This window comes from Vigna unguiculata, chromosome 3 (assembly GCF_004118075.2).
Source record: "Vigna unguiculata cultivar IT97K-499-35 chromosome 3, ASM411807v1, whole genome shotgun sequence".
NCBI lineage: Eukaryota > Viridiplantae > Streptophyta > Magnoliopsida > Fabales > Fabaceae > Vigna > Vigna unguiculata.
In genome coordinates, this window is record NC_040281.1 from 37,836,227 (window position 1) to 37,854,155 (window position 17,929).

The window sequence follows — 17,929 nt, forward strand, 5'->3', positions numbered from 1 at the left end:
GCATAGCTCTCTAAAAAAAAGACTAAGTTCAATTAGGGCTTCACAAACTTCCTTTCGAAGAACACCACGAATTGAAAGAGGGAGAAAGCGATGTAGAAATACATGACAATCATGACATTTCATCCCATATATTTTCCCCCCTTCAACGTCTATACACCGAGAAATATTGGTATTGATTTCTTTTTTCGAATTTAATTTAGATCAACGTGTAGTTAAAAAGAGAAGTGGACATACCATTAATGTAAAACTCCCAAGTAAAAGAGAAGAATTAACGGTATTGGGTAAAACTTTTGATATCCAATTTCCTCCTCCCTACTTCAAGCTTTGTGGAAAACATGCAAAGTATTTCAAGGCTGAAGCAACTGTATGTATACGTCACAAAGCCCCTTTAAAAGTTAAAACATGGAAAGAGATACCTGAGGATGATTTAACTATAATGTGGAAACATATGGAGGTTAGTATAACTTTATTAATGTGAATGTATTTAATTAATTTTTATTTATGTATTTGATGTATTTTGGCAATGATATATTTGAAACTTTTCATTTTTTTTATCACATTTAGGATGCATTATGTTTGAAGGAAGAGGATAAAGAACATGCAATGAAACAATTGCAAAAGCAATATAGGAATAGACATCACCACTTGTATCAAACATACATCCAAAATAAAGGTAGACCAAATCACGTACATCCTCAAGATTGGAATTGGTTAATAAATAACAAGTGGAATGATTAAAAGTTTAAGGTAAAGTTATTCTCTTTTTATATCTATATGTTAAAGTTGAATTTTAATTTTTTTGTAATTTTATATTATAATACTAAATTATTTCTACATTTATAGGAAAGGAGCTTGAAAAATAAAGCTAGCCGAAGTAAACAAGAGATTAAATCGGTTATTGGCACAAAATCAATTTGTCCAAAAGGCATTTGAGATGGTAAAGCTACTATTATGTTTTATATATACTAATTTGTGCAAATTTTAACTAGGTTTTATATGATTTGTTTTATATGTCACATATACAAGTTTGTTTTTGTTCTTTTATTTAATCTAACATCACATTATCTTTTTTTTTATTTTTTTAAAAGAAAGAAGAATCAAAAAGTGAGGAATGGCCAAGTGCAGTGGAAGTATGGAAGGCTACACGTATGAAATCTAATGGAAATTGGTGTATTCCCAATGGAGAAGAAATTATGGTAAGTAAAGAAAATACTCTAACTTCTATTTTAATATATACAAGTTATATTTTATTATTACAAATTTGTGCAAATATGTTTCTTTATTTGATCTAATCAAATTCAAAACGCTTTTATTTTACTATTACTAAATATTTTAAATGTTAATTATTTTGTCTTAATATTGTACAGGATAATTTGAAAAATGTGGGTGAGGTCTACGAGGAAGAAATTTCGAAAGCACATGTACCATTGGTTAAGCATTTTTCATTTGTACTAGAACAACACCAAATCATTCACAAGGTATGGGAACTATATCAATCACAAAGAAAAATATAGATAGACAAATTGTACAAAATGAAGTGGAGAATGCAGAAAAAAGAGCAAGTGATCTAGAGTTAGAAGTTCAAAAATTGAATAGCATCATTCAAAATCAAGAAGAAACCAACACTCAACTTCATAATGAATTGCAATCTCAACGACAATTAATTGAAGATCAAGAACTTACTTTGAGAACTCAACGTGATCAAATGAAGCAAGATATCGAACTAGAGATGAAACGTCAAATGGCTAATTTATTAGGAAACCTATCATTTAGTGGATCAAATGTTTCCTCAAAATGAAGTAAATTGTATTATTAATATTTAATTTTTTTAATTAATGTGTCTATAATTTCATCTTTATATATTTCTAAAGTATTATTAATTAATTCTTTTATTGATATTAATGGTTTACTTTGTTTTATTTTGCAGGATCAATATCCTTGGAGACAAGATCAAAATCTTTGAAGACAATATATATATATATATATATATATATATATATATATATATATATATATATATATATATATATATATATATATATATATATATTTATTGTTATTTTTAAGTAGCTATTTAGTTTAATTGCAATTAGATCTTATTTCACGTATTATTTAGATTTATTGTTCAACATTTTAGTTTATTATTTTAAATGTAATGGATACTTTGTAATTACATTTTATATTATTTTATTTTAATTGATACCTAATTTTTATTTAATTGATATTATCATTTTTAATAATAATAATAAATGATAAACTATTAATAATTAAAAATAATTATCATATAAAATTTTAAAATATAATAATATTAAGAATAACTATTATTATTATTATTATAATTAATAATAGTTACAACCAATTTATTTTTATTTTCTTTTATATTTGTGATATCTAGTTATTATCACTATTACATATAATACTCTAGTGACAATAAATGTATCACTATTGTCTTATATATTTGTGATATTTTATTATTGTCACTATTGCATAAAATTATTAGTGATAATTACTTTTGTCACAATAAACTTTGATTTTAGTGACATTTAAAATTATTGTCACAAGTACAATAATGACAAAGATAATAGTGACATCTTAATTATTGTCACAAGATGATATTAGTGACATATTTATAATTTTTAGTGATGAATATTAGTATCACTATAGTTACTTTTTCTTGTAGTGTGTTTGAGCCAATTACACTATTTGATATGTTCAAAGTCAAATATTTTTATGTTAAAATGACTATATTCATTATTTTGTAAGTTTATAAACAAAAATATACCTAAATTTAAAACATATACAGATTCTAATTTTTTTAGGAATTACAAAAGTTATTTAATCTATAATTAAAAATTGTTTTCTTTTATGGTTAAAAAAAATGCCACCGCCACTTCCTAAAACAATGAATCCACCACATAAAGGTGTTAATTGGGCTCTTGGCACACTCTTCATTAAGCCCCTTTTAGGGGGCAAAAAAAAGTCTCAGCCCCCAAAGCCCTTTCTCTAGTGGGTTAGGGCCATGGCTAAGGTGGGTTAGGCCCTATAAATAATATTACATTAAGCTAGAGTAAAGATCAAGACGAGCGACCTAGACAGGTCCGCAGACCCAGATAGGCCCGATGAGCCGGACGAGCCCTAAGACAGAACAAACCCAAAAACTCGAACGACTCTGACGATAAGGACAATCCCGACGACCAGGACGAGCCCTAAGACTCGAACCAACACAACAAATCGGATGGGCCCAAAGACCTAGATGTACTTGGCGACCCAAACGAGCCCGACAACACGGACGGACTCGACAACCCGATGATACAAACGACCACGACGACATGGACGGGCTTAACAACCAAAACAGGCCTAATGATCTGGACGGGTCTGACAACTCTGATAAGAATGACTATCTAAACGGGTCAGACGACCCGAATCACCCAAACGGTACCGACGAGGCGGACGGGCCTGACGAACACAACGAGACAGACGAGCCTACAATTCGGACAAGATTAATGACCTAAACAAGAATTACAACCCTAATGGACCCAACGACCCGGATGGGCCCGACGACCTGGACGAGCCCGACGATCAAGATGAGCCAAACTATTCAAATCGACCGGAGGAGCCAAACGACCCGGAGAAGCATTACAGTTCGGATGGGCCCGTTCACGTCGTAGGCTCCGTCAAGGTCGTATGGCTCGTTCGGGTTGTTGAGACTGTTTGGGTTGTTTTGGTCATCAAGTCCGTCCACGTTGTATGGGTCGTCGAGCCCGTCCAAGTTGTCCGGATCGTCAGTCTCGTATGGGTCGTTCAGGTCATCTGGGATTGTCCGATTCGTCAGGCTCGTCTGTATCGTTGGTCCAGTCCGAGTCGTTGGGCCCGTCCGAGTCGTCGGGCTCGTCCGAGTCGTTGGACCCGTTCGAGTCGTCTAACTTGTCCAAGTCATTGGGTCCATCCGAGTCGTCGGTATTGTCTTTATTATCGGTCAGTCTAAATCGTCAAGCTTGTCCAAGTCGTCGACCTCGCCCAACTTGTCCGAGTTGTTGGGCCCGCTTGGCCAATCCGGCTCGTCGGACACGTTTAGGTCGCCAAAATGTTTAAAATATATTTTTGATGTTGAAGATTAATGTTCATGGATTGGTCCTGACCCACAGGGCTTTTGTGAGGTTTTTGGTCCTGTAGACTTCTTTGATGAGAGATTTTTTTCAATGTAGGTTTTATTTCACCCTAACAATCATTACAAGAATATTTTAATTTCATTTTTCAATATTTTAATTCAAAATACTGATATATATTATCATATTATCAAAATAAGTTATAATTTGATATTTATTTTCTTTTTAAGAATCTAATAATTTTCTTTATATATATATATATATATATATATATATATATATATATATATATATATATATAATGAATGGGTTGTGCTCCTGTTAGTACATTAAAAAAACAATACGCGACGATATGATAAAGTAATAAAAAAGTGTTTTATAGATAATTTGTTAAACACGAAAACTATTTATTTCAAATATCAAAAGTACCTATGTTTTACGTAATAAATAAGGTAGATACTTTTAAATTTTAATATAACAATATTATTATTTTATAAAGGCTTAAATAGTCTATATTTTCGTTGTTTTTTTTAATTTGGTTATCATATTTTGATTCAGGGTTTAATTAGGTCCTAATTTTTGTTTATTTGTTGTTATTTTGGTTATTTTTGCTAATGGTATTTAAATAGTTAACGGTACATGTCACGTGTCACTTTTTGGTTTTTTATTTTTTTTAAAACAATAAAAAAAATTCTACAAAATTTTAAAATTTTGAAAAATTGACATGTGTCAAGACACCATTGTGCTTTAGGAATGTCAATGGGCAGGTAGGGTACGGGTAGTAGCTCCCTCGTACCTTATCCGCTGGATAAATATATGCTTTGTACCCGTACCCATATCCGTCGGTATCCATTATGCGGGTACCCGCATAATATTTTAATATCCAAGGATATCCACAGGTACTCGTGAATATTTACAAAAAAATAAAATTAAATATTTAACAACATCTTTTAATCGTAAATTCAAATAAATACAATACATAACATTCATAAATTTTAAACATAGTCCAAATAATCCATTTAAATATTATTAAATGACAATTTACAAATAAATGAATTTTTTTTAAAACTAATTGATAAAAAAAGAATTCATTCCAAATCACTATGTTAATATTTTAATCATGTTTTTTGTGATACCCCTTTTATTCTTCCCCTTCTCTTCTCATTCCATATACATTGAACCACTCACCAGCTTAACATTCCTCTCTTTCTCTCTTCACTGATCTCCCTCACTCTCTTCAACCAGAGAATTGGAACCCTTTTGATCCACATTTTCTTCCTGTTGCAGCAAGCAGGTCTGAAAATCAATACAGAACTTCTCTCCCTAACTAAGTCTCCTTCCCACCCATGTAAGTCAATTTCAATACTCCAATTCTCTTCATTTTCGAATTCTGGAAGTTCCTTTCTGGCTAAACCGAAATTAGGGTCCTATTCTCACTATGTGAACCTCTATTCTAGTTCTTTAGGTTGTGAGTTGGGGTGCCTCACTGTGAGAAATCATATTTGCTAGTTGGTGATCATTTGAGGTAAGGGAAGCTAACCTTTTACTCAAATTTCGCATAAAAATTGTTAATTAAAGCTAGGATTGAATGCTTTGGTGTTTGATTGATGAGTGGGATCAATTGTGTGTGGTAAATTGCGATTTTGGCATGAATTGTGGTTTTGCATGTGAAAACAGGTTGAAATTCTGATGGTTTCTGTAAGACCCGTGAAAATTAATTAATTAATTAATAAATGCGGGTAGAAAGAGCCTTTATGCAATTAATTATTGTTTGATGTGACGTGGAAAAGTACTAGCTTAAGTGTTTGAGGGTACTTTGATTGTGTGAGAGGACTTGGGTTCGAGTCCTATATATGCCTGTTGTGTGTTATTTAATTTATTATCCTTTTGTTAATATAATTGTGAGTACTGAGTGATATCATAATTATAGGATTATAATGGTTATCACTAAATGTGAATTGGCATAGTGGTGGTGCTTAGGCCTTATGAGTGGAAGGTCACGGGTTCAAACCTTGATAGATAGGAATTAATCTTTATTTTTGCTAAATATTAGTTGTGGTTTAGTGTAGGAGTCTGCATTTCTCGCTCTCGCTCAAGCGACGAGGGTTGGGTTTGAGCGACACGTTCACTCGCTCAGGCGAGTGGGGTTCGCCTAAGCGAGGTCAAGAGGAACGTTGAATTCTCGTTCAGGCGAGGTCTTGGTGGTTTGAGCGAAGGTATGGCTCGCTCAGACGAGTTGGGCTCGCCTAAGCGAGATGGTTTGGAACATCCACTGCTACGCACTCGCCCAAGCGAGACAGAGTAGCTTAAGCGAGACTGATAGACTAACTTAGGCGAGGGTCCCTGGCTTAAGCGAGTTGTTGCGAATTCTATGGTTGTGTGTGCCTTATGAGATGGTTTGGTTACTTTTCCAAAATATAGGAAATTATATGCTTGCATGTGTGGGGTTTGGGCTTGAAGGACTAATCTAGGATGTGCTTAATGGTGGGACGCATGATGGGCATGAAACTGTGTAGTTCCCGTCGGCTGCTAAGTGGCGAGGAGTCCTTAGTATGGTGATTACATGTGTCGGACGCACGATGGACAAGGAACTTTTGGTTCCCGTCGGCTACTATTGGGCGAGGAGTCCATAGTATGGTGATTGCGTGCGTGCCATGGTCCGAGCGAGGGAGGCTTGGATGTTTTACTACAGACGAGGAGTCTGTAGGGCAGGACTATGAGCAGGATAGGCTCATAGAGTTGGACCACGAATGGGTTAGTTTCGTGGGAGCACAGTGAAGTCCCAAGACCTAGTGCATTCATATGACTCATGAAGGACTATGAGATCATGGATGGGAAATTTGGAAACGATGAAATATGTAGTGATGTTTTCTTTTGGGATGAGTGGCATATTTATTTCATGTATATATGTTTATATATTGTGCATAGCTCACCCTATCTTGTGGCGATGATCAGATAACTTGTTACCCGGGAGCAGATGATTTGACAGGTGAGCCAGGAGATGCTTAGAGGCGGAGTGCAGGGGCTACCTGGGCTTTTGAAAGAGTTTTCGTATTTAGACTTTTGATGTAAAATTTATTATGTTGAATTTTGGTGGATTTTGGAACAATGTATTTATGAGCATATGAATTATGTTATAATAAAGTTTTTAATTTCCCGTGTTTGGGAAATGGTAGTATATTAAATGAAGTTTATTTTCATTTCCTATTTTATTTATAAAAAAAAAATAGTAATATTCTTTAGGGATGTTATAGTTTCGCCCAGGCGAGCAGCTCTCGCCTGAGCGAAAATACTAAAAATTCACCCTTGTTGTTGCGCGAGGTCTCGCCTAGGCGAGCTGGTTTCGCTTGAGCGAAAGTCACTATCGTCTAAGCGAAAAAACTTAGCCTGAGCGAGAATTCGCTCAAATTTGGGGTTGCTCTCTGTTTGGGGTCTCGCCCAGGCGAGAGTGACTCGCCTAAGCGAGACAACTCTCTAGCTTAGGCGAGATCCTCTAGCTTAAGCGAGTTTCACTGCAGAACTTAGTTACTTCTTTGTTTTAGATTAAATGAAGCTATACTAAGTGAATTGATGTGATATTTGTCCATTCTATGCTTGAGTTTTTATGAATGATAGTATACGTGATGGAATTGTGTGGATTTGGTTCATTAGAGAATGTGATTGAATTAGGATTTCAAGGGAAATTCTAAAAAGAAGGTTTTAGTGAATGTAAGTGTAAGAACTGTGAAAATTAATTAATTAATAAATGCGGGTAGTGAGAGCCTTTATGACATTAAATATTTATTGGTGTGATGTGGAAAAGTACTAGCTCAATTGGTTGAGAGTACTTTGATTGTGTGAGAGGACTTGGGTTCGAGTCCTATGTATGTCATTTTATGTTGTTTGATTATTATTAATTTTAATAATAAGCATAATCGTATTGGGTGATAACATACTTATAAGATTATGTAATTTTTCACGAAACATAAATTGCTTGAGTGGTTGTGCATTGATTTGATGATAAGCATGGTATGGGTTCGAACTTTGGTGAACCTAAAATTGACTCTCTTTTTGCTAACCATTAGTTGTGGCTTGAATGTGAAAAGGCAAGGAAACCCTAATTTTGTACCTTTTGAGTGGGGAGCGAATTGGAGAGGATTGAGAGACTACCTAAGGCAAATTGTGGGAGCACTAAGGGATTTTGTATTGGGCAAGAAGAAGAAGTGTAGCATTACACTTTTGCAAGAGGGAAATCACAGGTTAGGGGAGCTTCTGTGTTTGATTTCTTTTGGTTTATGAACTGATTGTATGCGTATGCTTATAAGCCATGGAATTTCGTGCTATGCATATATGATATGACTTGAAGGTTCATTGATTATTTTTGGGATGTTGTATGAGTGAAATTCAGTATGCAATTGTATGGAATTAATGAGGGTTTGGGTACTGTAATTGCGACTTATGCGTTAAACTTGGTTTTTGGGGATTATTTTGGGTCTGAATTATGTGTACATGTTTGGTGCATTATTCTAGATTGCTTGGCATGAATTGGATGTGGTTTGGTATGTGGTGCTGGTGTTTGCGTGCGTGAAACAATGCCAGAGTCTGCAATTCTCGCCCAAGCGAGTCGGACTCGCCTAGGCGAGATTAGCAGGGACTCGAATACTATTGCTGATCGAGCTTTTCACTCAGGCGAAGAACTTTGGTTCTGGGCGATAGACCATTTCGCTTAGGCGATTGGTTCTCGCTCAGGCGAGAATCCGTGAGTGTCAAGTTTGAATTAGGGGTCTCTCTCGCCCAGGCACGAAGTTAAAGTGTTGGGCGATAGAGTATCTCGCTCAAGCGAGAGTCTCTCGCCTAGGCGAGAAATGGAGGAAGGTCTTGCTGTTAAGTTTAACTTGTCGCCTAGACGAGAGATTTTGGCCTCTAGGCGAAAAGTGGTCTCGCCCAGGCGAGCAAGGCTTGCTCAAGCGAGAATGCCAGGTTTATTTTATGCGTGGTGCTCGCTCAAGTGAGGTAACCTAGCCTAAGCAAGATAAACTGGAGTGCTTAGGCGAGAGCTTGAAGTTTAAGCAAAGGATGAATGGATGATGGGTTTAAAGGCAATCAATTTTGCGGTATTGGATTGATTGGTGTTTGAATGGTGATGCGTGGTCTATAAGGCTTCTAAAGATATCTTAATGGTGGGCTTGCTGGTGTTCCTTGGGTTGTGGCCCGGAACGTATCCTTGAGTTGTGGCTCAAGATAGGGGTTAAGCACGTGGCATTCTATAGGTTGTGGCCCAGAATGACTTCCCTTGAGTTGTGGCTCGGAATAGCGGATGAACACGAGGAACTCTTGAGTTGTGGCTCGGGTTAGCGAGTGTTGCTGGTGTGAGTGTGCTGGTTGTGGCCAGTACGAATGAGTCTAGATGGATTGCCCTCCTCAGTATTTAGCTGACGAGTTTGGTAGTCTTGGGACGTTATGGACTATGTTCGTATTTGGGAACTCCACCTGGTGTTACAGTGTGTGATCTGTAGCATGGTTTTCGCACGTGCTCTATCGGTTATGGTTGATGGGTGTGGCAGTAAGGCGCCTTGAGCAGATGATATTGCAGGTGGAGCTGGTGAGACTTAGCCGCGGAGTGGGGGAAAGCCTGGGAGTTTTGTATCATTTTGATTTGAAATATCTTGTAAACTCTTATGAGAGGTTATATTATTATGTTCAGTTTTATAAACTATGGTTTTTGGTTTTTAATTGGAATTAATAAAATGTTTTAAATTTCCCGCGTCTTTGGGAAATGAGGTTCTATTAATTACGGCTTAATTACTTTTTTCTTTATTTTATTATATAAATCCATAATATCCGGTTGGGATGTTACAGTAAGGACATGAGGACTCGGTTTGGTGGTATCATGACGCTCCAATAACCATTAAGACTCGTATAGAGTATAATGGATTATGTTGGGAGAAGTAATAGGAGGTCCTAGTCTATGGACCCGATCTGTCATAGACGTAGAGGGGACTTACCCTGGGAGTGGTTGGGTGATAACCCCTTGTGCCCAAAACTCTACAGAGTTCGGGAACCGTCACAGGTGCAAGCCACCAAGAGCTCCAATGTCTCTTACATAATCCGGATATCGAGTCTAGAGTCATGAATATGTGTTGTGGTTGTGGTGGTTTGAATAATTCTGATAAATGTGATAAGCCTTGATTGATGTCTAATTAATAAGCTGCATGATTTCTCTTAATTAAGTTAGCTTACCCTTCTTGCATATGTTTGTTATTTTTGTGTCTTTTCTCTTTTGCAATGATCGCCTACATTTGGTGTGAGCAGATAAAAGTGCAGGTGCAGACACACCCCTCCTGGATAGGAGTTGAGTTGTGGCATGAGCGTTTCCAGCAGTAGTATTTACTCCTTGTTTTGCTTAGACGTTAGGTGTTTTGTAACCCCTTTCTTAGTGTAGGCTGTGATTATGTACAGTACATGTAGGACTATTTTGGGATGACTGTATTGATACTTTATACCAGCCTATTCCTATCATCTGCTTTGAATTATCATAATATAATGTTTTGTTTGATAGCGTAAAAACTATGAAAACGGGATGTAACATTTTTTTATTTTTTTATTTAAATTAGAGTATAACGGGTACATGTATCCACAGGTACAGATACCATGATACCCGTACCCGCCCCGTTAACATTCGGGTATTAAAAATACCCGTACTATTTACCTGCGGGTATCCATTTGCAATATTCATTTTCTATCCATTGCGGGTTTTATTCACGGATACTCGCGGCTATGGATTTTTTTGACATCCCTAATTGTGCTAGTGTTAATGTTAGTATCACATGTCAGTTTTTTGTTGTGTTATTTGCTTTTGTTCAATTTAGTCTCATATTCAATATTTTTGTTCAATTAAGTCTTTATGTTCGTTATTTTTGTTTAATTTAGTCTCACTTTTACTCTATACTAACATCATTAACTATTTAAACACGGTCAGCAAAAAATATCAAATTGACCAAAAAATGACGAAAATTAAAATCTAATTGAATAGTGAACTAAAATGAGGACTAAATTGAACAAAAACCACGAAAATAAAGACCAAATGTGTATAAAATATGTAATATATTTTTAAAAATATCACAGATTTTCTCTTTTGCATATCTTCTATTTATAGATATAGTACTAAGATATTTATGTAAAAAAATGAATTCTATTTGAAAATATATATTAAAAGAGATAAATTATATATATATATATATATATATATATATATATATATATATATATATATATATATATATATATATATATATATATATATATATATATATATATATAATAGCTTATCAAATTAGAACATATATTTGAAAAAAAAATGTTCAATGTCGGACCATATATGACCTAAAGGAGGTGATGCTGATATCAATAACATTCACTTCACACATTTTTTTTTTCTTAATGAAAAAATAAGAATAAAAATGTCAAATGTAATCAGTGTTAAAATAGTTTTTTCCTTCTATACTAATATAAATGCAGAAGCAATTATGCATTAAATATAAGTACTTCAAAAATACATCGAAAAAAGGAGGTATCAAAAATAGACTAATCAAATTATTAAATTCATATTAAGTAGGCAATTAAAAGAAATTAATTAATTATAATAAGGATGACAAGTTAGTTTAATAGTATTTGTAAATTCCACAGTTGGCGTTATTAGTTATTTCTACGTTGATCACATCACTACAAGTATTTTAACTAACTATCCAATAATATCTTAAGTTTAAAAAATATGAAAGGTAGTTAATTATTTGTATCCTGTTGAATGCAACTAGGCATGAACAAATAAAACGCAATTTTTGTTAAACGTATCTTAAAAAACTCAAAGCAAAGTTTGGCCCAGGGTGTGGTGAAGAGATAATATTATATAAATAAATAAAATGGTCAGATTTGGATACTGGTTATAATTTTGTAAGTATTTAACCTAATTTGATGGTGATATTTTAATGTTTATAAATTTGGAAGTATATTTTAACTTTTATTTTTGATATGATATTTTTTGAATAAAATTTAATAATAAACTAGATAAAGTTATAGTCTATTATAAAAGTAATTATTAATATCACATAATTGAATTTTTTTTGCTGACTATTCTGTATATTTATTTTATTTATTCAGTTTTTTTAAAATTGATCGCCTATAATCTGAATAATCGAATCAATTTAATTCCGAACAATTCGTCTAATTCGATAAGTTAAATAATCAAATATAAATTATAAAATATTAATTTTCAATTATATTGAATTAATCATATTAGGTTCGAATCCGACTCGACCAATCAATATTCAGGCCTAAATGCAATACAATTTGAATGATTATCTTGTTTCTATAAGATTATATTTTTTAATAAATTGATGAAAATACATTAGAGATATAAAGAACTGTTCAATTAATTATTATCTTAAGAAAATTGATATATCTATATGATAAATATCTTTTGTGGGAAAGAAAATCTTAACTTATCTCTACTACAGTATATATTTCGAACGCTAGTCCAACTTTTTTACATAGTTCTTTCTTTAACAAATTGGAGCATCTCACGACTAGGTTGAATTTGAAGGTTTGCTTGAACAAACAGAGATTAAGATAAAAATTATGGTTTTCACAAAGAAAACTGGTTTTCTCCTATTATGGGGAATAATACACTTCTGCAGCTTCTTACTCATTCGCTGTGCCTCAAGGTTTTTCTCTTACTGTAATTTTTTTTCTTAACCCAATAAGATCTATGTTTCTTTGTCTGTCCGCGTCTACATTCAATTTAAAACAGTAATTATTAACATGTTTTCCAATAAAAATTTACCATCTTTTCTTCAACAAGATTTTGTTTTTCATATATTAAACAAAAATTTATATATGATTTTATATTAATAACAATTTATTTAAAATTATATATATATATATATATATATATATATATATATATATGTTGACATAATATATAAGACTAAAAATTATAAAAAAATTACGTTTAGTTTTTATAATTTTCATATACCATTATCAACTATGCAATTGATTCTTCTTTTAAAATATAACCTTACAGATACAAAAAATCATAACTTATTGTTCACTCAAGTTATCTTTCCAATTGCAGGAATTTAAGTGAGTTCGAAAGTTCTGGCGTAACATTTAATGACCCTGAAGTTAAACTGCATATAGAAAAGAAGCAGGTATTAAATTTCCAATTTTAACATGAATTTTATCCAAATTTGGCCACTTTCATTAATTTATCTTCGATTGGGTATGTCCTCAGATCACAGTGCAAAATGGCATCATTCGTGTAACTTTCTCAAATCCAGAGGGCACTATCCTTGGAATATCATATAATGGAATAAACAATGTGCTTGAAGGTCGCAATAACTTCAATAACAGAGGGTATCCGTATATACCTTTATCGTCTTTAACTTATATAACTTCCTTTTAGTTCATCCCTTCTCAAACAAATTAAAAAGCTGAGCTTTTTTTAAAAACTAAAGAAAGAATCAAATGAAGCTAATATTTTACCCACAAATTTGCAGGTATTTTGACATTGTCTGGAATTCACCAGGAGCCCCTTCAAAACTTTGGGGGTAAGCCTTTCTCCATATTCATATCTATAAAAAAAATAAAAAAAATAAAATTTATGGGTTCATGATGTCATCATAAATTTGCCAATAACATAATGAATCATGAGTATTTAAGCATATGTTGGATCCGCAGAATTCAAGGGAATAGATTTTCAGTTATAGAGGCCAACGAGAATGAAATAGAACTTTCGTTTTCCAGAACGTGGAACAAGGACGACTCAAGTCCACCCTTAAACATAGACAAAAGGTAGTTTTGTTTAAGGTTTTGCTCAACTACATGTTTTATTTATAAGTAACTTAAGACATGAACAACAATTTATGAAATGGTCCAATTTTGCAGATACATTTTACGAAGAGGTAGTTCAGGATTATACATATACGCTATATTTGAGCATCCTGAAGATTTTCCTGCAATGGAGATTGATCACATTAGGATTGTTTTCAAGCTGCAGAAGGACAGGTAAATTGAAAAATAGTTATTTTTTTCATCAATTAATTGTTAATATGTGTAGAGTTAAATTCATGACCTTTCTTGTTTCTTTTCAAATTTTATTAAACCAACTTTATAAATAATAACGAAAGATAATATTAAATGATAATAAAAAAATATGATGACACTGATTAATAGTAAAATTCACAGGTTCCGGTACATGGCTATAGCAGATGATAGGCAGCGACTGATGCCAACAGCAGAAGATAGATCTACAGGGCAACGCCTTGATTACGATGAAGCTGCTCTGATCACCAATCCTAGTAACCCTCAACTTCAAGGAGAGGTACTCCTTTCTACTTTTTTCTAGAAAACCTTTTCACATTTTTTATACAAAAATTAGTGATGTTGTGTGTGATTGGACCACGATCAGGTTGATGACAAATATCAGTACTCTTGTGAGAACAAAGACAATAAAGTTCATGGGTGGATTAACTTGGACTCCAAGACCAATAAGTCAGTGGGCTTCTGGATGATCACACCAACTAATGAGTTTCGTAGTGGTGGCCCAACTAGGCAAGGCCTTACTTCTCACGTTGGCCCTGTCACCCTTAATGTAAGTTCACAACTTCTCAACGAGTAATGGATTAATTTAAAACTTTTTTTTTTCTCAAAAATTGGAATTCTGAATTTTATAATTTAATTGTTTTGAAACAAAAATACAATTTTCTAATTATACAATAAAAAAAATAAAGGCGGAATTGTTTTTATACGAAAGTGCAGGAAGAAAATTATGGCTGTGGGAAGAAGTTGTCACTATCTTGTTTAAAAAATAATTCATTATTGTTTTTAAACAAAACATTTTTATCATTATCCCTGTGTCCTATGGCATAAATTTGAGTTTGACAATATATTTTATCTTAATTTCTTGAGAGAAATAAAAATGTATGTTATTAGCTTTCATATATAATTTGATGATTTTATTTATGTCTAGATACTCCATACCACTCACTACTCTGGGAAGGAAGTAACCATGACATTGCACGAAGGGGACCCCTTCAAGAAAGTTTATGGTCCCGTTTTTGTATATCTCAACTCGGTTTCTAGGGTTCATGATTCAGAAAAAGTCCTCTGGAGTGATGCCGTACAACAGGTACCACAACTAACAACACTTCAATACCACCTTAAAAATCAACTTATATCAGACTTTAATGTGATTGATGAGTTTTTTTCATTCACGTAGCTATCAGAGGAAATCACTAGATGGCCTTATGATTTCCCTAAATCAGAGGATTTTGTCCCTACAAATAAAAGGGGGAGAGTGGAAGGAGAATTACTCGTTCAAGACAGGTCCATACATGTTCATTTATTTCATTTTGTCCATACATGTTCATTTATTTCTGATAAGAAATATTAATGTTGCTTGCCTTTACCACCAGACACATTAAAGGAGGGAAATTTTTGTATGGCCAAAATGCCTACATTGGTTTGGCTCTTCCTGGAGATGTGGGATCATGGCAGAGACAAAGCAAGGTATCTATTTATAGTTTCTATTACGTTCCGATCATTGAACACAAAAAATAAAAACTAGCCAATGAAACCCTAAAGAAACGTCTTCCTTTTACTAACCATTTCTTTCAGGGTTACCAATTCTGGACTCGAGCTGATAAACTTGGCCACTTCACAATTGCAAATATTGTTCCAGGGGACTACAATTTATATGCATGGATTCCTGGTATTTTTGGAGACTATAAATATAACACTACCATAACCATAACACCAGGTACGTAATTTTCCTCGAATTTCACCTATGATTATTGTGTGACAGATTATTGTCACTAACATGTTTTTGTTGTGTGTATTACAGGATCTATCATCCAATTGGGTTCACTCATATACAATCCTCCGAGAAATGGACCAACCGTATGGGAAATTGGAATCCCAGATCGCTCTGCTGCAGAGTTCCACGTTCCAAATCCTTATCCTAACCTCATAAACCGATTATACATTGGAAAACCATTACACAAGTTAGTCCAAAACTCAATCAACAACTGCTTAAGCTTTTCACCTGCATATATACACCATTTTTCAGTTTCTCTTAACATTGATTTTCCCACTAACAGTTTTAGACAATATGGAATATGGAAGCGTTACAACGAGTTATATCCAAATGAGGACCTCACTTACACTGTTGGTGTGAGTGATTATAGTAAAGACTGGTTTTATGCCCAGGTTCCCAGGTGATTAATGTAATTAATCTTATTGATCTAATAACTGTATATAGCTACTGATTGTTGAAATTTGATTCATTATTTTGAATCTAAATGCAGGAACATAGGAAACAACACATTTCATCCAACAGTATGGGAGATTAAATTCCATCTCCCATTTGTCATGAGAGGCATCTACACTCTGCGACTTGCATTGGCCTCAGCTACACGTTCTAACTTGATGGTAAGTTGAGATATGAGTGTGTTTATATATAGTTGTTGAGTTTGGTATGACCTATGATTTCACTTCGTGTTTTAATAGGTTAGGTTTAACAACCCTGTGGCTCGTCCTCCACACTTTTCTACGGGAGTAATTGGTCAAGATAATGCAGTAGCGAGACATGGCATCCATGGATTGTATTGGGCTTATAGTATTGAAGTAGAAAGCAATGTGTTGGTGGAAGGAAGCAACATCATGTATCTGAGGCAAGCAAAATGTACGAGTCCTTTTCAAGGCATTATGTATGACTACATCCGTTTGGAAAGACCAGAAACATAAAAGGACTTAATGGAACCGAAGATCTAGTTAAACTCAATTCAACGTTGTTTTATTAACACACACAATGTGTCTTTTCTTGTACCTTAGACCGAAAGAGGTGTTGCTATGAAGCACCCCCTTAGTACGCCATGTGTGTATTTATTATATGAGTCTGTATAAGCTTACTTTAACAAAGGTGTTTGTTTTAATAAAATCAGCAAATCTTAGCTTTTCTTTATGTGTTTCTATAATCTGTTCATTTTTAGATGTATATATTTCTTTTACTTATTTCAATGAACAAATATAATCTACTCTTAAATATATGATTGCTTTAAAAGCACTTATTTTAAATTTATCCAAACCGGGTTGTCATCTTGTTTTGAGTTTAACCAAACTAGGTCAATTTCTTGTAAATATTAGTTTTTCTTATAAATATATTATGGAACTTATTATAAATCGTTGACTTTTTTTTTCGTGATCAAAAGATTAAGGACATGATAAAAAAATAGCTTTATTATCATTTTGAATATGTAAAGAAAAAATTATGTTTTTATTGTGAATATATGAAGTGTTTCTAAGTGTTATTAATAAAAGTTTGAGAGATTAGATAGATAAAAATATAGACCGACATGGTTTAGGAACAGAATAAAATCTAAAAATTCCCTCAAGTTAAAAAAATATATAATTGTAATTCTGATAAAGAAAGTTTTCTTTAAATGTGAAAACAACCTTAATATTTATATACTATAATTAATGTACTTTTATGATAATAAACTAATAATTTTACATATTACATCAACATATAAAATAAAATTTGAAATTATCAAAGTAAAGGATAATTTAAAATAATTTACATTAATGATAAGATAATATGCAAGAGATAATCATAATCTGTCTAAATTAATTGGTATTATACATCGATTTTATTTATGTACAAGTTTATATCATAATATTAATAAATTGAATTACTATTATAATAATGAACTAAAAAATTAATTTCACCATATTAGCAATTTTTATGGAGAAATTTCACGTTATTAACATTATTTCAAATAAATTGTTCA

The 17,929-nt window shown here is 33.2% G+C and overlaps 1 protein-coding gene across 1 annotated transcript; it reads left to right on the plus strand.

Moving 5' to 3' along the window:
• Positions 1 to 3,329: 3,329 nt before the first annotated feature.
• Positions 3,330 to 17,078, plus strand: LOC114175414 (rhamnogalacturonate lyase-like). Its single transcript, XM_028060180.1, has 17 exons — positions 3,330 to 3,409; positions 3,478 to 3,840; positions 13,216 to 13,291; positions 13,375 to 13,496; positions 13,640 to 13,690; positions 13,821 to 13,934; positions 14,028 to 14,147; positions 14,328 to 14,463; positions 14,551 to 14,733; positions 15,112 to 15,270; positions 15,361 to 15,467; positions 15,557 to 15,650; positions 15,759 to 15,900; positions 15,985 to 16,144; positions 16,241 to 16,357; positions 16,448 to 16,571; positions 16,650 to 17,078. The coding sequence occupies exons 1-17, from the start codon at positions 3,330 to 3,332 to the stop codon at positions 16,884 to 16,886; spliced, it is 2,385 nt and encodes a 794-aa protein (XP_027915981.1). The 3' UTR covers positions 16,887 to 17,078.
• Positions 17,079 to 17,929: the final 851 nt, after the last annotated feature.

Coding starts and splice junctions, on each gene's coding strand:
- LOC114175414 (XM_028060180.1), top strand. CDS start 3,330: ATGGACGGGCTTAACAACCAAAACAGGCCTAATGATCTGGACGGGTCT. Junction 15,651..15,758: donor CATGGCAGAGACAAAGCAAG/GTATCTATTTAT, acceptor CATTTCTTTCAG/GGTTACCAATTCTGGACTCG. Junction 15,901..15,984: donor TACCATAACCATAACACCAG/GTACGTAATTTT, acceptor TGTGTATTACAG/GATCTATCATCCAATTGGGT.